A 25,615-nucleotide genomic window follows, 5' to 3' on the forward strand; every position below is an offset into this window, starting at 1 on the left:
CAGACCTCCTACTTGACAATCACCCAGTTGCCAATTGACCCAAGCTCAAGTGATATCCCCAGCGTAGAGCTCCTCTTCCGTCAACCCATCAAGGTCACAGCAGTAGTCTTAGCCTCGCGTTCTCCTCAAGCAACAAGTGCACCCACGGGTCAGCCAGCAGCAAGCACAACCACATCCAGGACTGCTGCAGGGGAGAGGCTGACTGAGGTCACCCTCACTCTGTCCACCAAGAAGCCCGACGATGATGAATTCACTACACTGGTTGATGATAACACCAACCAGCCCAAGGTATTAATACAGCCGTGTTAAACACTTGGCATTGCTTCTTTCTACGACCAGCTTGTGTCCTTGATTTTGTTTCGCTCAGTTGTTTACATCCAGGCTCCTGTTTTTCTTCTCAAGCCCAACACTGACCAATGTACTGACCAGGGCATTTTTCTCCCATCTTTTCCAGTTGATAACTGTCCGTCTGGAAGGAGACCAACCCGAAATCAAGTACTTGCCGATAGATGAAGACACACTGGATGGCGTCACTGAACTGCGCGTACAATTCCAGTCTGTCAGTGACGATGACGCAACAACATTTGAGTTACATGTTCTGGGTTGCATCAAAGGTAGACCTTTAGAAATGTTCTTTTATTGTCTAAAACTCGAAAGATATCTTCAGAACACTTTGTCCTGTTATTCGGCACCAACATTCGAATGTCACCGTTCATGCGATCTAAATAAACCACCAAAAGATGTAATTTTGTTTCCTCGCAGACTATTCTGTCAAAGACTTTATGCTTTAAATACACATTTCTCAACATTATTACCATTTTGCATAGAATACACCACTCAGCCGACGACAAGAACCACCAGTGTCACCACCACTCTGATAACCACGACTTCTCCCTCATCAACAACCCAAGGTAAAGCAGGCCCAGTCATTGAAGATTAAATTGCCAACTCTTTTGCATCGACATCTCCATAGGTTTTGCTTGTGTTGGAAATGGGTTCTGTCTGGTGCCTGGAAACGTTTGCAGTTTATATCCCACTTGACCCAAATCGTTGGCTGTGTCTTGACGGAAGCCCTGTTTTCTCCCTGCAGGGTACTGTCTGGAATCCATGGATAGCGAGTCTGGACTTTTGTCGGATGTCAGAGGTAGAGGTTCAGTGTTGCCGGACAAAACCAAAGGTGACATCCAACTGACAGACCTTCCCATCACTCCAGAAGCAGAAGAGCCTTCCAGTCTAGACAGTGATTTCAATGGACGTGTCATTGCCAGAGCCATCAGGTTCAGGCTGCAATCCACAATATCCTCCACCACTCCGACAGGTGCTGGAGAAGAAATTACGCCTCTTGAAATCACTCTGACTTTGCTTGTTAAGAAGCCAGGAGATAGCGACTTCACGCCCGTTTTGGAAGGGGACACTACTCAAAAGAAGGTAAGAAAGCCCCCAAATCAACAGAATCGGGTTACACTCACTTTGCCCACTTTGCTTTCCCAGTTGTCCAGTATCTCATTTCTAAATGACTAAATTCTAAGCATGTTTGGTCCTCTTCATTGCACAGATTTTCAGAGTCACCCTTGACAGCGACTTGCCTGAGAGACTGCTGCTCCCGAGCGATGACACAGCTCTGAAGGGCATTGAGCAGTTGCGTATTGAGTTCCAAACTGTGACCGGTGGTGAATCAGCAAGACTGCAAGTGGAGGTTCTGGGATGTGCAGAAGGTAGGCTGCCCTAAAGGTTATTTTCATGTGTTTGTTTTGCTTGTTGGCTTTTTTATATGTTATTTACGGTTTCATCAAGTACATTTTGTCTGAAGTTGAACCTTGCAAGTTGCACGGAAAAAAACTGTTTGATGATATGACCTCGGGCCAAAGGTCTCACTACTTGCAAAATGCAAGGTATCTTTTTCATCGGCTCATCCAAGTACATATTTGTGTTTGCATTCTTTAGAATACACAACAACTGAAATGACCACTAAAGTCACCACTGTCACAACACCGACAACAACTGTCAGCGAAGAAACAACAAGCTCCCGAACCACGACGTCACAAATGTCAACTACTCCAGGTGAATAGTGTGGACGTGAACTTTTTACTAAAATTATCACCCTCGGACATTTCCATACCACCTCTCATCAAGCTTTTTCCACCCGAAATTACGCATGTCAGTGCTTTCTTTTCTGCATTTACCAACCGTTTCTGGATATTCTCAATGCAGGTTACTGTCTAGAGCCCATGGATGGGGAAAAGGGACTTGAACCTGAAGTTAAGGCGGCTGGAGATCTCACAATTGATAGTCAGACCTCCTACTTGACAATCACCCAGTTGCCAATTGACCCAAGCTCAAGTGATATCCCCAGCGTAGAGCTCCTCTTCCGTCAACCCATCAAGGTCACAGCAGTAGTCTTAGCCTCGCGTTCTCCTCAAGCAACAAGTGCACCCACGGGTCAGCCAGCAGCAAGCACAACCACATCCAGGACTGCTGCAGGGGAGAGGCTGACTGAGGTCACCCTCACTCTGTCCACCAAGAAGCCCGACGATGATGAATTCACTACACTGGTTGATGATAACACCAACCAGCCCAAGGTATTAATACAGCCGTGTTAAACACTTGGCATTGCTTCTTTCTACGACCAGCTTGTGTCCTTGATTTTGTTTCGCTCAGTTGTTTACATCCAGGCTCCTGTTTTTCTTCTCAAGCCCAACACTGACCAATGTACTGACCAGGGCATTTTTCTCCCATCTTTTCCAGTTGATAACTGTCCGTCTGGAAGGAGACCAACCCGAAATCAAGTACTTGCCGATAGATGAAGACACACTGGATGGCATCACTGAACTGCGCGTACAATTCCAGTCTGTCAGTGACGATGACGCAACAACATTTGAGTTACATGTTCTGGGTTGCATCAAAGGTAGACCTTTAGAAATGTTCTTTTATTGTCTAAAACTCGAAAGATATATTCAGAACACTTTGTCCTGTTATTCGGCACCAACATCCGAATGTCACCGTTCAGGCGATCTAAATAAACCACCAAAAGATGTAATTTTGTTTCCTCGCAGACTATTCTGTCAAAGACTTTATGCTTTAAATACACATTTCTCAACATTATTACCATTTTGCATAGAATACACCACTCAGCCGACGACAAGAACCACCAGTGTCACCACCACTCTGATAACCACGACTCCTCCCTCATCAACAACCCAAGGTAAAGCAGGCCCAGTCATTGAAGATTAAATTGCCAACTCTTTTGCATCGACATCTCCATAGGTTTTGCTTGTGTTGGAAATGGGTTCTGTCTGGTGCCTGGAAACGTTTGCAGTTTATATCCCACTTGACCCAAATCGTTGGCTGTGTCTTGACGGAAGCCCTGTTTTCTCCCTGCAGGGTACTGTCTGGAATCCATGGATAGCGAGTCTGGACTTTTGTCGGATGTCAGAGGTAGAGGTTCAGTGTTGCCGGACAAAACCAAAGGTGACATCCAACTGACAGACCTTCCCATCACTCCGGAAGCAGAAGAGCCTTCCAGTCTAGACAGTGATTTCAATGGACGTGTCATTGCCAGAGCCATCAGGTTCAGGCTGCAATCCACAATATCCTCCACCACTCCGACAGGTGCTGGAGAAGAAATTACGCCTCTTGAAATCACTCTGACTTTGCTTGTAAAGAAGCCAGGAGATAGCGACTTCACGCCCGTTTTGGAAGGGGACACTACTCAAAAGAAGGTAAGAAAGCCCCCAAATCAACAGAATCGGGTTACACTCACTTTGCCCACTTTGCTTTCCCAGTTGTCCAGTATCTCATTTCTAAATGACTAAATTCTAAGCATGTTTGGCCCTCTTCATTGCACAGATTTTCAGAGTCACCCTTGACAGCGACTTGCCTGAGAGACTGCTGCTCCCGAGCGATGACACAGCTCTGAAGGGCATTGAGCAGTTGCGTATTGAGTTCCAAACTGTGACCGGTGGTGAATCAGCAAGACTGCAAGTGGAGGTTCTGGGATGTGCAGAAGGTAGGCTGCCCTAAAGGTTATTTTCATGTGTTTGTTTTGCTTGTTGGCTTTTTTATATGTTATTTACGGTTTCATCAAGTACATTTTGTCTGAAGTTGAACCTTGCAAGTTGCACGGAAAAAAACAGTTTGATGATATGACCTCGGGCCAAAGGTCTCACTACTTGCAAAATGCAAGGTATCTTTTTCATCGGCTCATCCAAGTACATATTTGTGTTTGCATTCTTTAGAATACACAACAACTGAAATGACCACTAAAGTCACCACTGTCACAACACCGACAACAACTGTCAGCGAAGAAACAACAAGCTCCCGAACCACGACGTCACAAATGTCAACTACTCCAGGTGAATAGTGTGGACGTGAACTTTTTACTAAAATTATCACCCTCGGACATTTCCATACCACCTCTCATCAAGCTTTTTCCACCCGAAATTACGCATGTCAGTGCTTTCTTTTCTGCATTTACCAACCGTTTCTGGATATTCTCAATGCAGGTTACTGTCTAGAGCCCATGGATGGGGAAAAGGGACTTGAACCTGAAGTTAAGGCGGCTGGAGATCTCACAATTGATAGTCAGACCTCCTACTTGACAATCACCCAGTTGCCAATTGACCCAAGCTCAAGTGATATCCCCAGCGTAGAGCTCCTCTTCCGTCAACCCATCAAGGTCACAGCAGTAGTCTTAGCCTCGCGTTCTCCTCAAGCAACAAGTGCACCCACGGGTCAGCCAGCAGCAAGCACAACCACATCCAGGACTGCTGCAGGGGAGAGGCTGACTGAGGTCACCCTCACTCTGTCCACCAAGAAGCCCGACGATGATGAATTCACTACACTGGTTGATGATAACACCAACCAGCCCAAGGTATTAATACAGCCGTGTTAAACACTTGGCATTGCTTCTTTCTACGACCAGCTTGTGTCCTTGATTTTGTTTCGCTCAGTTGTTTACATCCAGGCTCCTGTTTTTCTTCTCAAGCCCAACACTGACCAATGTACTGACCAGGGCATTTTTCTCCCATCTTTTCCAGTTGATAACTGTCCGTCTGGAAGGAGACCAACCCGAAATCAAGTACTTGCCGATAGATGAAGACACACTGGATGGCATCACTGAACTGCGCGTACAATTCCAGTCTGTCAGTGACGATGACGCAACAACATTTGAGTTACATGTTCTGGGTTGCATCAAAGGTAGACCTTTAGAAATGTTCTTTTATTGTCTAAAACTCGAAAGATATATTCAGAACACTTTGTCCTGTTATTCGGCACCAACATCCGAATGTCACCGTTCAGGCGATCTAAATAAACCACCAAAAGATGTAATTTTGTTTCCTCGCAGACTATTCTGTCAAAGACTTTATGCTTTAAATACACATTTCTCAACATTATTACCATTTTGCATAGAATACACCACTCAGCCGACGACAAGAACCACCAGTGTCACCACCACTCTGATAACCACGACTCCTCCCTCATCAACAACCCAAGGTAAAGCAGGCCCAGTCATTGAAGATTAAATTGCCAACTCTTTTGCATCGACATCTCCATAGGTTTTGCTTGTGTTGGAAATGGGTTCTGTCTGGTGCCTGGAAACGTTTGCAGTTTATATCCCACTTGACCCAAATCGTTGGCTGTGTCTTGACGGAAGCCCTGTTTTCTCCCTGCAGGGTACTGTCTGGAATCCATGGATAGCGAGTCTGGACTTTTGTCGGATGTCAGAGGTAGAGGTTCAGTGTTGCCGGACAAAACCAAAGGTGACATCCAACTGACAGACCTTCCCATCACTCCGGAAGCAGAAGAGCCTTCCAGTCTAGACAGTGATTTCAATGGACGTGTCATTGCCAGAGCCATCAGGTTCAGGCTGCAATCCACAATATCCTCCACCACTCCGACAGGTGCTGGAGAAGAAATTACGCCTCTTGAAATCACTCTGACTTTGCTTGTAAAGAAGCCAGGAGATAGCGACTTCACGCCCGTTTTGGAAGGGGACACTACTCAAAAGAAGGTAAGAAAGCCCCCAAATCAACAGAATCGGGTTACACTCACTTTGCCCACTTTGCTTTCCCAGTTGTCCAGTATCTCATTTCTAAATGACTAAATTCTAAGCATGTTTGGCCCTCTTCATTGCACAGATTTTCAGAGTCACCCTTGACAGCGACTTGCCTGAGAGACTGCTGCTCCCGAGCGATGACACAGCTCTGAAGGGCATTGAGCAGTTGCGTATTGAGTTCCAAACTGTGACCGGTGGTGAATCAGCAAGACTGCAAGTGGAGGTTCTGGGATGTGCAGAAGGTAGGCTGCCCTAAAGGTTATTTTCATGTGTTTGTTTTGCTTGTTGGCTTTTTTATATGTTATTTACGGTTTCATCAAGTACATTTTGTCTGAAGTTGAACCTTGCAAGTTGCACGGAAAAAAACAGTTTGATGATATGACCTCGGGCCAAAGGTCTCACTACTTGCAAAATGCAAGGTATCTTTTTCATCGGCTCATCCAAGTACATATTTGTGTTTGCATTCTTTAGAATACACAACAACTGAAATGACCACTAAAGTCACCACTGTCACAACACCGACAACAACTGTCAGCGAAGAAACAACAAGCTCCCGAACCACGACGTCACAAATGTCAACTACTCCAGGTGAATAGTGTGGACGTGAACTTTTTACTAAAATTATCACCCTCGGACATTTCCATACCACCTCTCATCAAGCTTTTTCCACCCGAAATTACGCATGTCAGTGCTTTCTTTTCTGCATTTACCAACCGTTTCTGGATATTCTCAATGCAGGTTACTGTCTAGAGCCCATGGATGGGGAAAAGGGACTTGAACCTGAAGTTAAGGCGGCTGGAGATCTCACAATTGATAGTCAGACCTCCTACTTGACAATCACCCAGTTGCCAATTGACCCAAGCTCAAGTGATATCCCCAGCGTAGAGCTCCTCTTCCGTCAACCCATCAAGGTCACAGCAGTAGTCTTAGCCTCGCGTTCTCCTCAAGCAACAAGTGCACCCACGGGTCAGCCAGCAGCAAGCACAACCACATCCAGGACTGCTGCAGGGGAGAGGCTGACTGAGGTCACCCTCACTCTGTCCACCAAGAAGCCCGACGATGATGAATTCACTACACTGGTTGATGATAACACCAACCAGCCCAAGGTATTAATACAGCCGTGTTAAACACTTGGCATTGCTTCTTTCTACGACCAGCTTGTGTCCTTGATTTTGTTTCGCTCAGTTGTTTACATCCAGGCTCCTGTTTTTCTTCTCAAGCCCAACACTGACCAATGTACTGACCAGGGCATTTTTCTCCCATCTTTTCCAGTTGATAACTGTCCGTCTGGAAGGAGACCAACCCGAAATCAAGTACTTGCCGATAGATGAAGACACACTGGATGGCATCACTGAACTGCGCGTACAATTCCAGTCTGTCAGTGACGATGACGCAACAACATTTGAGTTACATGTTCTGGGTTGCATCAAAGGTAGACCTTTAGAAATGTTCTTTTATTGTCTAAAACTCGAAAGATATATTCAGAACACTTTGTCCTGTTATTCGGCACCAACATCCGAATGTCACCGTTCAGGCGATCTAAATAAACCACCAAAAGATGTAATTTTGTTTCCTCGCAGACTATTCTGTCAAAGACTTTATGCTTTAAATACACATTTCTCAACATTATTACCATTTTGCATAGAATACACCACTCAGCCGACGACAAGAACCACCAGTGTCACCACCACTCTGATAACCACGACTCCTCCCTCATCAACAACCCAAGGTAAAGCAGGCCCAGTCATTGAAGATTAAATTGCCAACTCTTTTGCATCGACATCTCCATAGGTTTTGCTTGTGTTGGAAATGGGTTCTGTCTGGTGCCTGGAAACGTTTGCAGTTTATATCCCACTTGACCCAAATCGTTGGCTGTGTCTTGACGGAAGCCCTGTTTTCTCCCTGCAGGGTACTGTCTGGAATCCATGGATAGCGAGTCTGGACTTTTGTCGGATGTCAGAGGTAGAGGTTCAGTGTTGCCGGACAAAACCAAAGGTGACATCCAACTGACAGACCTTCCCATCACTCCGGAAGCAGAAGAGCCTTCCAGTCTAGACAGTGATTTCAATGGACGTGTCATTGCCAGAGCCATCAGGTTCAGGCTGCAATCCACAATATCCTCCACCACTCCGACAGGTGCTGGAGAAGAAATTACGCCTCTTGAAATCACTCTGACTTTGCTTGTTAAGAAGCCAGGAGATAGCGACTTCACGCCCGTTTTGGAAGGGGACACTACTCAAAAGAAGGTAAGAAAGCCCCCAAATCAACAGAATCGGGTTACACTCACTTTGCCCACTTTGCTTTCCCAGTTGTCCAGTATCTCATTTCTAAATGACTAAATTCTAAGCATGTTTGGCCCTCTTCATTGCACAGATTTTCAGAGTCACCCTTGACAGCGACTTGCCTGAGAGACTGCTGCTCCCGAGCGATGACACAGCTCTGAAGGGCATTGAGCAGTTGCGTATTGAGTTCCAAACTGTGACCGGTGGTGAATCAGCAAGACTGCAAGTGGAGGTTCTGGGATGTGCAGAAGGTAGGCTGCCCTAAAGGTTATTTTCATGTGTTTGTTTTGCTTGTTGGCTTTTTTATATGTTATTTACGGTTTCATCAAGTACATTTTGTCTGAAGTTGAACCTTGCAAGTTGCACGGAAAAAAACAGTTTGATGATATGACCTCGGGCCAAAGGTCTCACTACTTGCAAAATGCAAGGTATCTTTTTCATCGGCTCATCCAAGTACATATTTGTGTTTGCATTCTTTAGAATACACAACAACTGAAATGACCACTAAAGTCACCACTGTCACAACACCGACAACAACTGTCAGCGAAGAAACAACAAGCTCCCGAACCACGACGTCACAAATGTCAACTACTCCAGGTGAATAGTGTGGACGTGAACTTTTTACTAAAATTATCACCCTCGGACATTTCCATACCACCTCTCATCAAGCTTTTTCCACCCGAAATTACGCATGTCAGTGCTTTCTTTTCTGCATTTACCAACCGTTTCTGGATATTCTCAATGCAGGTTACTGTCTAGAGCCCATGGATGGGGAAAAGGGACTTGAACCTGAAGTTAAGGCGGCTGGAGATCTCACAATTGATAGTCAGACCTCCTACTTGACAATCACCCAGTTGCCAATTGACCCAAGCTCAAGTGATATCCCCAGCGTAGAGCTCCTCTTCCGTCAACCCATCAAGGTCACAGCAGTAGTCTTAGCCTCGCGTTCTCCTCAAGCAACAAGTGCACCCACGGGTCAGCCAGCAGCAAGCACAACCACATCCAGGACTGCTGCAGGGGAGAGGCTGACTGAGGTCACCCTCACTCTGTCCACCAAGAAGCCCGACGATGATGAATTCACTACACTGGTTGATGATAACACCAACCAGCCCAAGGTATTAATACAGCCGTGTTAAACACTTGGCATTGCTTCTTTCTACGACCAGCTTGTGTCCTTGATTTTGTTTCGCTCAGTTGTTTACATCCAGGCTCCTGTTTTTCTTCTCAAGCCCAACACTGACCAATGTACTGACCAGGGCATTTTTCTCCCATCTTTTCCAGTTGATAACTGTCCGTCTGGAAGGAGACCAACCCGAAATCAAGTACTTGCCGATAGATGAAGACACACTGGATGGCATCACTGAACTGCGCGTACAATTCCAGTCTGTCAGTGACGATGACGCAACAACATTTGAGTTACATGTTCTGGGTTGCATCAAAGGTAGACCTTTAGAAATGTTCTTTTATTGTCTAAAACTCGAAAGATATATTCAGAACACTTTGTCCTGTTATTCGGCACCAACATCCGAATGTCACCGTTCAGGCGATCTAAATAAACCACCAAAAGATGTAATTTTGTTTCCTCGCAGACTATTCTGTCAAAGACTTTATGCTTTAAATACACATTTCTCAACATTATTACCATTTTGCATAGAATACACCACTCAGCCGACGACAAGAACCACCAGTGTCACCACCACTCTGATAACCACGACTCCTCCCTCATCAACAACCCAAGGTAAAGCAGGCCCAGTCATTGAAGATTAAATTGCCAACTCTTTTGCATCGACATCTCCATAGGTTTTGCTTGTGTTGGAAATGGGTTCTGTCTGGTGCCTGGAAACGTTTGCAGTTTATATCCCACTTGACCCAAATCGTTGGCTGTGTCTTGACGGAAGCCCTGTTTTCTCCCTGCAGGGTACTGTCTGGAATCCATGGATAGCGAGTCTGGACTTTTGTCGGATGTCAGAGGTAGAGGTTCAGTGTTGCCGGACAAAACCAAAGGTGACATCCAACTGACAGACCTTCCCATCACTCCGGAAGCAGAAGAGCCTTCCAGTCTAGACAGTGATTTCAATGGACGTGTCATTGCCAGAGCCATCAGGTTCAGGCTGCAATCCACAATATCCTCCACCACTCCGACAGGTGCTGGAGAAGAAATTACGCCTCTTGAAATCACTCTGACTTTGCTTGTTAAGAAGCCAGGAGATAGCGACTTCACGCCCGTTTTGGAAGGGGACACTACTCAAAAGAAGGTAAGAAAGCCCCCAAATCAACAGAATCGGGTTACACTCACTTTGCCCACTTTGCTTTCCCAGTTGTCCAGTATCTCATTTCTAAATGACTAAATTCTAAGCATGTTTGGTCCTCTTCATTGCACAGATTTTCAGAGTCACCCTTGACAGCGACTTGCCTGAGAGACTGCTGCTCCCGAGCGATGACACAGCTCTGAAGGGCATTGAGCAGTTGCGTATTGAGTTCCAAACTGTGACCGGTGGTGAATCAGCAAGACTGCAAGTGGAGGTTCTGGGATGTGCAGAAGGTAGGCTGCCCTAAAGGTTATTTTCATGTGTTTGTTTTGCTTGTTGGCTTTTTTATATGTTATTTACGGTTTCATCAAGTACATTTTGTCTGAAGTTGAACCTTGCAAGTTGCACGGAAAAAAACAGTTTGATGATATGACCTCGGGCCAAAGGTCTCACTACTTGCAAAATGCAAGGTATCTTTTTCATCGGCTCATCCAAGTACATATTTGTGTTTGCATTCTTTAGAATACACAACAACTGAAATGACCACTAAAGTCACCACTGTCACAACACCGACAACAACTGTCAGCGAAGAAACAACAAGCTCCCGAACCACGACGTCACAAATGTCAACTACTCCAGGTGAATAGTGTGGACGTGAACTTTTTACTAAAATTATCACCCTCGGACATTTCCATACCACCTCTCATCAAGCTTTTTCCACCCGAAATTACGCATGTCAGTGCTTTCTTTTCTGCATTTACCAACCGTTTCTGGATATTCTCAATGCAGGTTACTGTCTAGAGCCCATGGATGGGGAAAAGGGACTTGAACCTGAAGTTAAGGCGGCTGGAGATCTCACAATTGATAGTCAGACCTCCTACTTGACAATCACCCAGTTGCCAATTGACCCAAGCTCAAGTGATATCCCCAGCGTAGAGCTCCTCTTCCGTCAACCCATCAAGGTCACAGCAGTAGTCTTAGCCTCGCGTTCTCCTCAAGCAACAAGTGCACCCACGGGTCAGCCAGCAGCAAGCACAACCACATCCAGGACTGCTGCAGGGGAGAGGCTGACTGAGGTCACCCTCACTCTGTCCACCAAGAAGCCCGACGATGATGAATTCACTACACTGGTTGATGATAACACCAACCAGCCCAAGGTATTAATACAGCCGTGTTAAACACTTGGCATTGCTTCTTTCTACGACCAGCTTGTGTCCTTGATTTTGTTTCGCTCAGTTGTTTACATCCAGGCTCCTGTTTTTCTTCTCAAGCCCAACACTGACCAATGTACTGACCAGGGCATTTTTCTCCCATCTTTTCCAGTTGATAACTGTCCGTCTGGAAGGAGACCAACCCGAAATCAAGTACTTGCCGATAGATGAAGACACACTGGATGGCATCACTGAACTGCGCGTACAATTCCAGTCTGTCAGTGACGATGACGCAACAACATTTGAGTTACATGTTCTGGGTTGCATCAAAGGTAGACCTTTAGAAATGTTCTTTTATTGTCTAAAACTCGAAAGATATATTCAGAACACTTTGTCCTGTTATTCGGCACCAACATCCGAATGTCACCGTTCAGGCGATCTAAATAAACCACCAAAAGATGTAATTTTGTTTCCTCGCAGACTATTCTGTCAAAGACTTTATGCTTTAAATACACATTTCTCAACATTATTACCATTTTGCATAGAATACACCACTCAGCCGACGACAAGAACCACCAGTGTCACCACCACTCTGATAACCACGACTCCTCCCTCATCAACAACCCAAGGTAAAGCAGGCCCAGTCATTGAAGATTAAATTGCCAACTCTTTTGCATCGACATCTCCATAGGTTTTGCTTGTGTTGGAAATGGGTTCTGTCTGGTGCCTGGAAACGTTTGCAGTTTATATCCCACTTGACCCAAATCGTTGGCTGTGTCTTGACGGAAGCCCTGTTTTCTCCCTGCAGGGTACTGTCTGGAATCCATGGATAGCGAGTCTGGACTTTTGTCGGATGTCAGAGGTAGAGGTTCAGTGTTGCCGGACAAAACCAAAGGTGACATCCAACTGACAGACCTTCCCATCACTCCGGAAGCAGAAGAGCCTTCCAGTCTAGACAGTGATTTCAATGGACGTGTCATTGCCAGAGCCATCAGGTTCAGGCTGCAATCCACAATATCCTCCACCACTCCGACAGGTGCTGGAGAAGAAATTACGCCTCTTGAAATCACTCTGACTTTGCTTGTTAAGAAGCCAGGAGATAGCGACTTCACGCCCGTTTTGGAAGGGGACACTACTCAAAAGAAGGTAAGAAAGCCCCCAAATCAACAGAATCGGGTTACACTCACTTTGCCCACTTTGCTTTCCCAGTTGTCCAGTATCTCATTTCTAAATGACTAAATTCTAAGCATGTTTGGTCCTCTTCATTGCACAGATTTTCAGAGTCACCCTTGACAGCGACTTGCCTGAGAGACTGCTGCTCCCGAGCGATGACACAGCTCTGAAGGGCATTGAGCAGTTGCGTATTGAGTTCCAAACTGTGACCGGTGGTGAATCAGCAAGACTGCAAGTGGAGGTTCTGGGATGTGCAGAAGGTAGGCTGCCCTAAAGGTTATTTTCATGTGTTTGTTTTGCTTGTTGGCTTTTTTATATGTTATTTACGGTTTCATCAAGTACATTTTGTCTGAAGTTGAACCTTGCAAGTTGCACGGAAAAAAACAGTTTGATGATATGACCTCGGGCCAAAGGTCTCACTACTTGCAAAATGCAAGGTATCTTTTTCATCGGCTCATCCAAGTACATATTTGTGTTTGCATTCTTTAGAATACACAACAACTGAAATGACCACTAAAGTCACCACTGTCACAACACCGACAACAACTGTCAGCGAAGAAACAACAAGCTCCCGAACCACGACGTCACAAATGTCAACTACTCCAGGTGAATAGTGTGGACGTGAACTTTTTACTAAAATTATCACCCTCGGACATTTCCATACCACCTCTCATCAAGCTTTTTCCACCCGAAATTACGCATGTCAGTGCTTTCTTTTCTGCATTTACCAACCGTTTCTGGATATTCTCAATGCAGGTTACTGTCTAGAGCCCATGGATGGGGAAAAGGGACTTGAACCTGAAGTTAAGGCGGCTGGAGATCTCACAATTGATAGTCAGACCTCCTACTTGACAATCACCCAGTTGCCAATTGACCCAAGCTCAAGTGATATCCCCAGCGTAGAGCTCCTCTTCCGTCAACCCATCAAGGTCACAGCAGTAGTCTTAGCCTCGCGTTCTCCTCAAGCAACAAGTGCACCCACGGGTCAGCCAGCAGCAAGCACAACCACATCCAGGACTGCTGCAGGGGAGAGGCTGACTGAGGTCACCCTCACTCTGTCCACCAAGAAGCCCGACGATGATGAATTCACTACACTGGTTGATGATAACACCAACCAGCCCAAGGTATTAATACAGCCGTGTTAAACACTTGGCATTGCTTCTTTCTACGACCAGCTTGTGTCCTTGATTTTGTTTCGCTCAGTTGTTTACATCCAGGCTCCTGTTTTTCTTCTCAAGCCCAACACTGACCAATGTACTGACCAGGGCATTTTTCTCCCATCTTTTCCAGTTGATAACTGTCCGTCTGGAAGGAGACCAACCCGAAATCAAGTACTTGCCGATAGATGAAGACACACTGGATGGCATCACTGAACTGCGCGTACAATTCCAGTCTGTCAGTGACGATGACGCAACAACATTTGAGTTACATGTTCTGGGTTGCATCAAAGGTAGACCTTTAGAAATGTTCTTTTATTGTCTAAAACTCGAAAGATATATTCAGAACACTTTGTCCTGTTATTCGGCACCAACATCCGAATGTCACCGTTCAGGCGATCTAAATAAACCACCAAAAGATGTAATTTTGTTTCCTCGCAGACTATTCTGTCAAAGACTTTATGCTTTAAATACACATTTCTCAACATTATTACCATTTTGCATAGAATACACCACTCAGCCGACGACAAGAACCACCAGTGTCACCACCACTCTGATAACCACGACTCCTCCCTCATCAACAACCCAAGGTAAAGCAGGCCCAGTCATTGAAGATTAAATTGCCAACTCTTTTGCATCGACATCTCCATAGGTTTTGCTTGTGTTGGAAATGGGTTCTGTCTGGTGCCTGGAAACGTTTGCAGTTTATATCCCACTTGACCCAAATCGTTGGCTGTGTCTTGACGGAAGCCCTGTTTTCTCCCTGCAGGGTACTGTCTGGAATCCATGGATAGCGAGTCTGGACTTTTGTCGGATGTCAGAGGTAGAGGTTCAGTGTTGCCGGACAAAACCAAAGGTGACATCCAACTGACAGACCTTCCCATCACTCCGGAAGCAGAAGAGCCTTCCAGTCTAGACAGTGATTTCAATGGACGTGTCATTGCCAGAGCCATCAGGTTCAGGCTGCAATCCACAATATCCTCCACCACTCCGACAGGTGCTGGAGAAGAAATTACGCCTCTTGAAATCACTCTGACTTTGCTTGTTAAGAAGCCAGGAGATAGCGACTTCACGCCCGTTTTGGAAGGGGACACTACTCAAAAGAAGGTAAGAAAGCCCCCAAATCAACAGAATCGGGTTACACTCACTTTGCCCACTTTGCTTTCCCAGTTGTCCAGTATCTCATTTCTAAATGACTAAATTCTAAGCATGTTTGGTCCTCTTCATTGCACAGATTTTCAGAGTCACCCTTGACAGCGACTTGCCTGAGAGACTGCTGCTCCCGAGCGATGACACAGCTCTGAAGGGCATTGAGCAGTTGCGTATTGAGTTCCAAACTGTGACCGGTGGTGAATCAGCAAGACTGCAAGTGGAGGTTCTGGGATGTGCAGAAGGTAGGCTGCCCTAAAGGTTATTTTCATGTGTTTGTTTTGCTTGTTGGCTTTTTTATATGTTATTTACGGTTTCATCAAGTACATTTTGTCTGAAGTTGAACCTTGCAAGTTGCACGGAAAAAAACAGTTTGATGATATGACCTCGGGCCAAAGGTCTCACTACTTGCAAAATGCAAGGTATCTTTTTCATCGGCTCATCCAAGTACATATTTGTGTTTGCATTCTTTAGAATACACAACAACTGAAATGACCACTAAAGTCACCACTGTCACAACACCGACAACAACTGTCAGCGAAGAAACAACAAGCTCCCGAACCACGACGTCACAAATGTCAACTACTCCAGGTGAATAGTGTGGACGTGAACTTTTTACTAAAATTATCACCCTCGGACATTTCCATACCACCTCTCATCAAGCTTTTTCCACCCGAAATTACGCATGTCAGTGCTTTCTTTTCTGCATTTACCAACCGTTTCTGGATATTCTCAATGCAGGTTACTGTCTAGAGCCCATGGATGGGGAAAAGGGACTTGAACCTGAAGTTAAGGCGGCTGGAGATCTCACAATTGATAGTCAGACCTCCTACTTGACAATCACCCAGTTGCCAATTGACCCAAGCTCAAGTGATATCCCCAGCGTAGAGCTCCTCTTCCGTCAACCCATCAAGGTCACAGCAGTAGTCTTAGCCTCGCGTTCTCCTCAAGCAACAAGTGCACCCACGGGTCAGCCAGCAGCAAGCACAACCACATCCAGGACTGCTGCAGGGGAGAGGCTGACTGAGGTCACCCTCACTCTGTCCACCAAGAAGCCCGACGATGATGAATTCACTACACTGGTTGATGATAACACCAACCAGCCCAAGGTATTAATACAGCCGTGTTAAACACTTGGCATTGCTTCTTTCTACGACCAGCTTGTGTCCTTGATTTTGTTTCGCTCAGTTGTTTACATCCAGGCTCCTGTTTTTCTTCTCAAGCCCAACACTGACCAATGTACTGACCAGGGCATTTTTCTCCCATCTTTTCCAGTTGATAACTGTCCGTCTGGAAGGAGACCAACCCGAAATCAAGTACTTGCCGATAGATGAAGACACACTGGATGGCATCACTGAACTGCGCGTACAATTCCAGTCTGTCAGTGACGATGACGCAACAACATTTGAGTTACATGTTCTGGGTTGCATCAAAGGTAGACCTTTAGAAATGTTCTTTTATTGTCTAAAACTCGAAAGATATCTTCAGAACACTTTGTCCTGTTATTCGGCACCAACATCCGAATGTCACCGTTCAGGCGATCTAAATAAACCACCAAAAGATGTAATTTTGTTTCCTCGCAGACTATTCTGTCAAAGACTTTATGCTTTAAATACACATTTCTCAACATTATTACCATTTTGCATAGAATACACCACTCAGCCGACGACAAGAACCACCAGTGTCACCACCACTCTGATAACCACGACTCCTCCCTCATCAACAACCCAAGGTAAAGCAGGCCCAGTCATTGAAGATTAAATTGCCAACTCTTTTGCATCGACATCTCCATAGGTTTTGCTTGTGTTGGAAATGGGTTCTGTCTGGTGCCTGGAAACGTTTGCAGTTTATATCCCACTTGACCCAAATCGTTGGCTGTGTCTTGACGGAAGCCCTGTTTTCTCCCTGCAGGGTACTGTCTGGAATCCATGGATAGCGAGTCTGGACTTTTGTCGGATGTCAGAGGTAGAGGTTCAGTGTTGCCGGACAAAACCAAAGGTGACATCCAACTGACAGACCTTCCCATCACTCCGGAAGCAGAAGAGCCTTCCAGTCTAGACAGTGATTTCAATGGACGTGTCATTGCCAGAGCCATCAGGTTCAGGCTGCAATCCACAATATCCTCCACCACTCCGACAGGTGCTGGAGAAGAAATTACGCCTCTTGAAATCACTCTGACTTTGCTTGTTAAGAAGCCAGGAGATAGCGACTTCACGCCCGTTTTGGAAGGGGACACTACTCAAAAGAAGGTAAGAAAGCCCCCAAATCAACAGAATCGGGTTACACTCACTTTGCCCACTTTGCTTTCCCAGTTGTCCAGTATCTCATTTCTAAATGACTAAATTCTAAGCATGTTTGGTCCTCTTCATTGCACAGATTTTCAGAGTCACCCTTGACAGCGACTTGCCTGAGAGACTGCTGCTCCCGAGCGATGACACAGCTCTGAAGGGCATTGAGCAGTTGCGTATTGAGTTCCAAACTGTGACCGGTGGTGAATCAGCAAGACTGCAAGTGGAGGTTCTGGGATGTGCAGAAGGTAGGCTGCCCTAAAGGTTATTTTCATGTGTTTGTTTTGCTTGTTGGCTTTTTTATATGTTATTTACGGTTTCATCAAGTACATTTTGTCTGAAGTTGAACCTTGCAAGTTGCACGGAAAAAAACAGTTTGATGATATGACCTCGGGCCAAAGGTCTCACTACTTGCAAAATGCAAGGTATCTTTTTCATCGGCTCATCCAAGTACATATTTGTGTTTGCATTCTTTAGAATACACAACAACTGAAATGACCACTAAAGTCACCACTGTCACAACACCGACAACAACTGTCAGCGAAGAAACAACAAGCTCCCGAACCACGACGTCACAAATGTCAACTACTCCAGGTGAATAGTGTGGACGTGAACTTTTTACTAAAATTATCACCCTCGGACATTTCCATACCACCTCTCATCAAGCTTTTTCCACCCGAAATTACGCATGTCAGTGCTTTCTTTTCTGCATTTACCAACCGTTTCTGGATATTCTCAATGCAGGTTACTGTCTAGAGCCCATGGATGGGGAAAAGGGACTTGAACCTGAAGTTAAGGCGGCTGGAGATCTCACAATTGATAGTCAGACCTCCTACTTGACAATCACCCAGTTGCCAATTGACCCAAGCTCAAGTGATATCCCCAGCGTAGAGCTCCTCTTCCGTCAACCCATCAAGGTCACAGCAGTAGTCTTAGCCTCGCGTTCTCCTCAAGCAACAAGTGCACCCACGGGTCAGCCAGCAGCAAGCACAACCACATCCAGGACTGCTGCAGGGGAGAGGCTGACTGAGGTCACCCTCACTCTGTCCACCAAGAAGCCCGACGATGATGAATTCACTACACTGGTTGATGATAACACCAACCAGCCCAAGGTATTAATACAGCCGTGTTAAACACTTGGCATTGCTTCTTTCTACGACCAGCTTGTGTCCTTGATTTTGTTTCGCTCAGTTGTTTACATCCAGGCTCCTGTTTTTCTTCTCAAGCCCAACACTGACCAATGTACTGACCAGGGCATTTTTCTCCCATCTTTTCCAGTTGATAACTGTCCGTCTGGAAGGAGACCAACCCGAAATCAAGTACTTGCCGATAGATGAAGACACACTGGATGGCATCACTGAACTGCGCGTACAATTCCAGTCTGTCAGTGACGATGACGCAACAACATTTGAGTTACATGTTCTGGGTTGCATCAAAGGTAGACCTTTAGAAATGTTCTTTTATTGTCTAAAACTCGAAAGATATATTCAGAACACTTTGTCCTGTTATTCGGCACCAACATCCGAATGTCACCGTTCAGGCGATCTAAATAAACCACCAAAAGATGTAATTTTGTTTCCTCGCAGACTATTCTGTCAAAGACTTTATGCTTTAAATACACATTTCTCAACATTATTACCATTTTGCATAGAATACACCACTCAGCCGACGACAAGAACCACCAGTGTCACCACCACTCTGATAACCACGACTCCTCCCTCATCAACAACCCAAGGTAAAGCAGGCCCAGTCATTGAAGATTAAATTGCCAACTCTTTTGCATCGACATCTCCATAGGTTTTGCTTGTGTTGGAAATGGGTTCTGTCTGGTGCCTGGAAACGTTTGCAGTTTATATCCCACTTGACCCAAATCGTTGGCTGTGTCTTGACGGAAGCCCTGTTTTCTCCCTGCAGGGTACTGTCTGGAATCCATGGATAGCGAGTCTGGACTTTTGTCGGATGTCAGAGGTAGAGGTTCAGTGTTGCCGGACAAAACCAAAGGTGACATCCAACTGACAGACCTTCCCATCACTCCGGAAGCAGAAGAGCCTTCCAGTCTAGACAGTGATTTCAATGGACGTGTCATTGCCAGAGCCATCAGGTTCAGGCTGCAATCCACAATATCCTCCACCACTCCGACAGGTGCTGGAGAAGAAATTACGCCTCTTGAAATCACTCTGACTTTGCTTGTTAAGAAGCCAGGAGATAGCGACTTCACGCCCGTTTTGGAAGGGGACACTACTCAAAAGAAGGTAAGAAAGCCCCCAAATCAACAGAATCGGGTTACACTCACTTTGCCCACTTTGCTTTCCCAGTTGTCCAGTATCTCATTTCTAAATGACTAAATTCTAAGCATGTTTGGTCCTCTTCATTGCACAGATTTTCAGAGTCACCCTTGACAGCGACTTGCCTGAGAGACTGCTGCTCCCGAGCGATGACACAGCTCTGAAGGGCATTGAGCAGTTGCGTATTGAGTTCCAAACTGTGACCGGTGGTGAATCAGCAAGACTGCAAGTGGAGGTTCTGGGATGTGCAGAAGGTAGGCTGCCCTAAAGGTTATTTTCATGTGTTTGTTTTGCTTGTTGGCTTTTTTATATGTTATTTACGGTTTCATCAAGTACATTTTGTCTGAAGTTGAACCTTGCAAGTTGCACGGAAAAAAACAGTTTGATGATATGACCTCGGGCCAAAGGTCTCACTACTTGCAAAATGCAAGGTATCTTTTTCATCGGCTCATCCAAGTACATATTTGTGTTTGCATTCTTTAGAATACACAACAACTGAAATGACCACTAAAGTCACCACTGTCACAACACCGACAACAACTGTCAGCGAAGAAACAACAAGCTCCCGAACCACGACGTCACAAATGTCAACTACTCCAGGTGAATAGTGTGGACGTGAACTTTTTACTAAAATTATCACCCTCGGACATTTCCATACCACCTCTCATCAAGCTTTTTCCACCCGAAATTACGCATGTCAGTGCTTTCTTTTCTGCATTTACCAACCGTTTCTGGATATTCTCAATGCAGGTTACTGTCTAGAGCCCATGGATGGGGAAAAGGGACTTGAACCTGAAGTTAAGGCGGCTGGAGATCTCACAATTGATAGTCAGACCTCCTACTTGACAATCACCCAGTTGCCAATTGACCCAAGCTCAAGTGATATCCCCAGCGTAGAGCTCCTCTTCCGTCAACCCATCAAGGTCACAGCAGTAGTCTTAGCCTCGCGTTCTCCTCAAGCAACAAGTGCACCCACGGGTCAGCCAGCAGCAAGCACAACCACATCCAGGACTGCTGCAGGGGAGAGGCTGACTGAGGTCACCCTCACTCTGTCCACCAAGAAGCCCGACGATGATGAATTCACTACACTGGTTGATGATAACACCAACCAGCCCAAGGTATTAATACAGCCGTGTTAAACACTTGGCATTGCTTCTTTCTACGACCAGCTTGTGTCCTTGATTTTGTTTCGCTCAGTTGTTTACATCCAGGCTCCTGTTTTTCTTCTCAAGCCCAACACTGACCAATGTACTGACCAGGGCATTTTTCTCCCATCTTTTCCAGTTGATAACTGTCCGTCTGGAAGGAGACCAACCCGAAATCAAGTACTTGCCGATAGATGAAGACACACTGGATGGCATCACTGAACTGCGCGTACAATTCCAGTCTGTCAGTGACGATGACGCAACAACATTTGAGTTACATGTTCTGGGTTGCATCAAAGGTAGACCTTTAGAAATGTTCTTTTATTGTCTAAAACTCGAAAGATATCTTCAGAACACTTTGTCCTGTTATTCGGCACCAACATCCGAATGTCACCGTTCAGGCGATCTAAATAAACCACCAAAAGATGTAATTTTGTTTCCTCGCAGACTATTCTGTCAAAGACTTTATGCTTTAAATACACATTTCTCAACATTATTACCATTTTGCATAGAATACACCACTCAGCCGACGACAAGAACCACCAGTGTCACCACCACTCTGATAACCACGACTCCTCCCTCATCAACAACCCAAGGTAAAGCAGGCCCAGTCATTGAAGATTAAATTGCCAACTCTTTTGCATCGACATCTCCATAGGTTTTGCTTGTGTTGGAAATGGGTTCTGTCTGGTGCCTGGAAACGTTTGCAGTTTATATCCCACTTGACCCAAATCGTTGGCTGTGTCTTGACGGAAGCCCTGTTTTCTCCCTGCAGGGTACTGTCTGGAATCCATGGATAGCGAGTCTGGACTTTTGTCGGATGTCAGAGGTAGAGGTTCAGTGTTGCCGGACAAAACCAAAGGTGACATCCAACTGACAGACCTTCCCATCACTCCGGAAGCAGAAGAGCCTTCCAGTCTAGACAGTGATTTCAATGGACGTGTCATTGCCAGAGCCATCAGGTTCAGGCTGCAATCCACAATATCCTCCACCACTCCGACAGGTGCTGGAGAAGAAATTACGCCTCTTGAAATCACTCTGACTTTGCTTGTTAAGAAGCCAGGAGATAGCGACTTCACGCCCGTTTTGGAAGGGGACACTACTCAAAAGAAGGTAAGAAAGCCCCCAAATCAACAGAATCGGGTTACACTCACTTTGCCCACTTTGCTTTCCCAGTTGTCCAGTATCTCATTTCTAAATGACTAAATTCTAAGCATGTTTGGTCCTCTTCATTGCACAGATTTTCAGAGTCACCCTTGACAGCGACTTGCCTGAGAGACTGCTGCTCCCGAGCGATGACACAGCTCTGAAGGGCATTGAGCAGTTGCGTATTGAGTTCCAAACTGTGACCGGTGGTGAATCAGCAAGACTGCAAGTGGAGGTTCTGGGATGTGCAGAAGGTAGGCTGCCCTAAAGGTTATTTTCATGTGTTTGTTTTGCTTGTTGGCTTTTTTATATGTTATTTACGGTTTCATCAAGTACATTTTGTCTGAAGTTGAACCTTGCAAGTTGCACGGAAAAAAACAGTTTGATGATATGACCTCGGGCCAAAGGTCTCACTACTTGCAAAATGCAAGGTATCTTTTTCATCGGCTCATCCAAGTACATATTTGTGTTTGCATTCTTTAGAATACACAACAACTGAAATGACCACTAAAGTCACCACTGTCACAACACCGACAACAACTGTCAGCGAAGAAACAACAAGCTCCCGAACCACGACGTCACAAATGTCAACTACTCCAGGTGAATAGTGTGGACGTGAACTTTTTACTAAAATTATCACCCTCGGACATTTCCATACCACCTCTCATCAAGCTTTTTCCACCCGAAATTACGCATGTCAGTGCTTTCTTTTCTGCATTTACCAACCGTTTCTGGATATTCTCAATGCAGGTTACTGTCTAGAGCCCATGGATGGGGAAAAGGGACTTGAACCTGAAGTTAAGGCGGCTGGAGATCTCACAATTGATAGTCAGACCTCCTACTTGACAATCACCCAGTTGCCAATTGACCCAAGCTCAAGTGATATCCCCAGCGTAGAGCTCCTCTTCCGTCAACCCATCAAGGTCACAGCAGTAGTCTTAGCCTCGCGTTCTCCTCAAGCAACAAGTGCACCCACGGGTCAGCCAGCAGCAAGCACAACCACATCCAGGACTGCTGCAGGGGAGAGGCTGACTGAGGTCACCCTCACTCTGTCCACCAAGAAGCCCGACGATGATGAATTCACTACACTGGTTGATGATAACACCAACCAGCCCAAGGTATTAATACAGCCGTGTTAAACACTTGGCATTGCTTCTTTCTACGACCAGCTTGTGTCCTTGATTTTGTTTCGCTCAGTTGTTTACATCCAGGCTCCTGTTTTTCTTCTCAAGCCCAACACTGACCAATGTACTGACCAGGGCATTTTTCTCCCATCTTTTCCAGTTGATAACTGTCCGTCTGGAAGGAGACCAACCCGAAATCAAGTACTTGCCGATAGATGAAGACACACTGGATGGCATCACTGAACTGCGCGTACAATTCCAGTCTGTCAGTGACGATGACGCAACAACATTTGAGTTACATGTTCTGGGTTGCATCAAAGGTAGACCTTTAGAAATGTTCTTTTATTGTCTAAAACTCGAAAGATATCTTCAGAACACTTTGTCCTGTTATTCGGCACCAACATCCGAATGTCACCGTTCAGGCGATCTAAATAAACCACCAAAAGATGTAATTTTGTTTCCTCGCAGACTATTCTGTCAAAGACTTTATGCTTTAAATACACATTTCTCAACATTATTACCATTTTGCATAGAATACACCACTCAGCCGACGACAAGAACCACCAGTGTCACCACCACTCTGATAACCACGACTCCTCCCTCATCAACAACCCAAGGTAAAGCAGGCCCAGTCATTGAAGATTAAATTGCCAACTCTTTTGCATCGACATCTCCATAGGTTTTGCTTGTGTTGGAAATGGGTTCTGTCTGGTGCCTGGAAACGTTTGCAGTTTATATCCCACTTGACCCAAATCGTTGGCTGTGTCTTGACGGAAGCCCTGTTTTCTCCCTGCAGGGTACTGTCTGGAATCCATGGATAGCGAGTCTGGACTTTTGTCGGATGTCAGAGGTAGAGGTTCAGTGTTGCCGGACAAAACCAAAGGTGACATCCAACTGACAGACCTTCCCATCACTCCGGAAGCAGAAGAGCCTTCCAGTCTAGACAGTGATTTCAATGGACGTGTCATTGCCAGAGCCATCAGGTTCAGGCTGCAATCCACAATATCCTCCACCACTCCGACAGGTGCTGGAGAAGAAATTACGCCTCTTGAAATCACTCTGACTTTGCTTGTTAAGAAGCCAGGAGATAGCGACTTCACGCCCGTTTTGGAAGGGGACACTACTCAAAAGAAGGTAAGAAAGCCCCCAAATCAACAGAATCGGGTTACACTCACTTTGCCCACTTTGCTTTCCCAGTTGTCCAGTATCTCATTTCTAAATGACTAAATTCTAAGCATGTTTGGTCCTCTTCATTGCACAGATTTTCAGAGTCACCCTTGACAGCGACTTGCCTGAGAGACTGCTGCTCCCGAGCGATGACACAGCTCTGAAGGGCATTGAGCAGTTGCGTATTGAGTTCCAAACTGTGACCGGTGGTGAATCAGCAAGACTGCAAGTGGAGGTTCTGGGATGTGCAGAAGGTAGGCTGCCCTAAAGGTTATTTTCATGTGTTTGTTTTGCTTGTTGGCTTTTTTATATGTTATTTACGGTTTCATCAAGTACATTTTGTCTGAAGTTGAACCTTGCAAGTTGCACGGAAAAAAACAGTTTGATGATATGACCTCGGGCCAAAGGTCTCACTACTTGCAAAATGCAAGGTATCTTTTTCATCGGCTCATCCAAGTACATATTTGTGTTTGCATTCTTTAGAATACACAACAACTGAAATGACCACTAAAGTCACCACTGTCACAACACCGACAACAACTGTCAGCGAAGAAACAACAAGCTCCCGAACCACGACGTCACAAATGTCAACTACTCCAGGTGAATAGTGTGGACGTGAACTTTTTACTAAAATTATCACCCTCGGACATTTCCATACCACCTCTCATCAAGCTTTTTCCACCCGAAATTACGCATGTCAGTGCTTTCTTTTCTGCATTTACCAACCGTTTCTGGATATTCTCAATGCAGGTTACTGTCTAGAGCCCATGGATGGGGAAAAGGGACTTGAACCTGAAGTTAAGGCGGCTGGAGATCTCACAATTGATAGTCAGACCTCCTACTTGACAATCACCCAGTTGCCAATTGACCCAAGCTCAAGTGATATCCCCAGCGTAGAGCTCCTCTTCCGTCAACCCATCAAGGTCACAGCAGTAGTCTTAGCCTCGCGTTCTCCTCAAGCAACAAGTGCACCCACGGGTCAGCCAGCAGCAAGCACAACCACATCCAGGACTGCTGCAGGGGAGAGGCTGACTGAGGTCACCCTCACTCTGTCCACCAAGAAGCCCGACGATGATGAATTCACTACACTGGTTGATGATAACACCAACCAGCCCAAGGTATTAATACAGCCGTGTTAAACACTTGGCATTGCTTCTTTCTACGACCAGCTTGTGTCCTTGATTTTGTTTCGCTCAGTTGTTTACATCCAGGCTCCTGTTTTTCTTCTCAAGCCCAACACTGAC

At 45.6% G+C, this 25,615-nt stretch overlaps 1 protein-coding gene across 1 annotated transcript in view; it reads left to right on the plus strand.

The window, feature by feature from the left end:
- Positions 1-1,045: 1,045 nt before the first annotated feature.
- Positions 1,046-25,615, plus strand: part of LOC119719691 — a 36,111-nt gene continuing 11,541 nt past the window's right edge. Inside the window, exons 1-64 of the mRNA XM_038189187.1 lie at positions 1,046-1,428; positions 1,556-1,715; positions 1,945-2,061; positions 2,212-2,579; positions 2,746-2,905; positions 3,119-3,202; positions 3,382-3,719; positions 3,847-4,006; positions 4,236-4,352; positions 4,503-4,870; positions 5,037-5,196; positions 5,410-5,493; positions 5,673-6,010; positions 6,138-6,297; positions 6,527-6,643; positions 6,794-7,161; positions 7,328-7,487; positions 7,701-7,784; positions 7,964-8,301; positions 8,429-8,588; positions 8,818-8,934; positions 9,085-9,452; positions 9,619-9,778; positions 9,992-10,075; positions 10,255-10,592; positions 10,720-10,879; positions 11,109-11,225; positions 11,376-11,743; positions 11,910-12,069; positions 12,283-12,366; positions 12,546-12,883; positions 13,011-13,170; positions 13,400-13,516; positions 13,667-14,034; positions 14,201-14,360; positions 14,574-14,657; positions 14,837-15,174; positions 15,302-15,461; positions 15,691-15,807; positions 15,958-16,325; positions 16,492-16,651; positions 16,865-16,948; positions 17,128-17,465; positions 17,593-17,752; positions 17,982-18,098; positions 18,249-18,616; positions 18,783-18,942; positions 19,156-19,239; positions 19,419-19,756; positions 19,884-20,043; positions 20,273-20,389; positions 20,540-20,907; positions 21,074-21,233; positions 21,447-21,530; positions 21,710-22,047; positions 22,175-22,334; positions 22,564-22,680; positions 22,831-23,198; positions 23,365-23,524; positions 23,738-23,821; positions 24,001-24,338; positions 24,466-24,625; positions 24,855-24,971; positions 25,122-25,489. Coding sequence (XP_038045115.1) covers positions 1,108-1,428; positions 1,556-1,715; positions 1,945-2,061; positions 2,212-2,579; positions 2,746-2,905; positions 3,119-3,202; positions 3,382-3,719; positions 3,847-4,006; positions 4,236-4,352; positions 4,503-4,870; positions 5,037-5,196; positions 5,410-5,493; positions 5,673-6,010; positions 6,138-6,297; positions 6,527-6,643; positions 6,794-7,161; positions 7,328-7,487; positions 7,701-7,784; positions 7,964-8,301; positions 8,429-8,588; positions 8,818-8,934; positions 9,085-9,452; positions 9,619-9,778; positions 9,992-10,075; positions 10,255-10,592; positions 10,720-10,879; positions 11,109-11,225; positions 11,376-11,743; positions 11,910-12,069; positions 12,283-12,366; positions 12,546-12,883; positions 13,011-13,170; positions 13,400-13,516; positions 13,667-14,034; positions 14,201-14,360; positions 14,574-14,657; positions 14,837-15,174; positions 15,302-15,461; positions 15,691-15,807; positions 15,958-16,325; positions 16,492-16,651; positions 16,865-16,948; positions 17,128-17,465; positions 17,593-17,752; positions 17,982-18,098; positions 18,249-18,616; positions 18,783-18,942; positions 19,156-19,239; positions 19,419-19,756; positions 19,884-20,043; positions 20,273-20,389; positions 20,540-20,907; positions 21,074-21,233; positions 21,447-21,530; positions 21,710-22,047; positions 22,175-22,334; positions 22,564-22,680; positions 22,831-23,198; positions 23,365-23,524; positions 23,738-23,821; positions 24,001-24,338; positions 24,466-24,625; positions 24,855-24,971; positions 25,122-25,489 — 13,236 coding nt within the window. The 5' untranslated portion in view covers positions 1,046-1,107. The remainder of the gene's footprint in view (positions 1,429-1,555; positions 1,716-1,944; positions 2,062-2,211; positions 2,580-2,745; positions 2,906-3,118; positions 3,203-3,381; positions 3,720-3,846; positions 4,007-4,235; positions 4,353-4,502; positions 4,871-5,036; positions 5,197-5,409; positions 5,494-5,672; positions 6,011-6,137; positions 6,298-6,526; positions 6,644-6,793; positions 7,162-7,327; positions 7,488-7,700; positions 7,785-7,963; positions 8,302-8,428; positions 8,589-8,817; positions 8,935-9,084; positions 9,453-9,618; positions 9,779-9,991; positions 10,076-10,254; positions 10,593-10,719; positions 10,880-11,108; positions 11,226-11,375; positions 11,744-11,909; positions 12,070-12,282; positions 12,367-12,545; positions 12,884-13,010; positions 13,171-13,399; positions 13,517-13,666; positions 14,035-14,200; positions 14,361-14,573; positions 14,658-14,836; positions 15,175-15,301; positions 15,462-15,690; positions 15,808-15,957; positions 16,326-16,491; positions 16,652-16,864; positions 16,949-17,127; positions 17,466-17,592; positions 17,753-17,981; positions 18,099-18,248; positions 18,617-18,782; positions 18,943-19,155; positions 19,240-19,418; positions 19,757-19,883; positions 20,044-20,272; positions 20,390-20,539; positions 20,908-21,073; positions 21,234-21,446; positions 21,531-21,709; positions 22,048-22,174; positions 22,335-22,563; positions 22,681-22,830; positions 23,199-23,364; positions 23,525-23,737; positions 23,822-24,000; positions 24,339-24,465; positions 24,626-24,854; positions 24,972-25,121; positions 25,490-25,615) is intronic.

The sequence above is a fragment of the Patiria miniata genome, unplaced genomic scaffold, assembly GCF_015706575.1.
Source record: "Patiria miniata isolate m_02_andy unplaced genomic scaffold, ASM1570657v1 HiC_scaffold_8, whole genome shotgun sequence".
NCBI lineage: Eukaryota > Metazoa > Echinodermata > Asteroidea > Valvatida > Asterinidae > Patiria > Patiria miniata.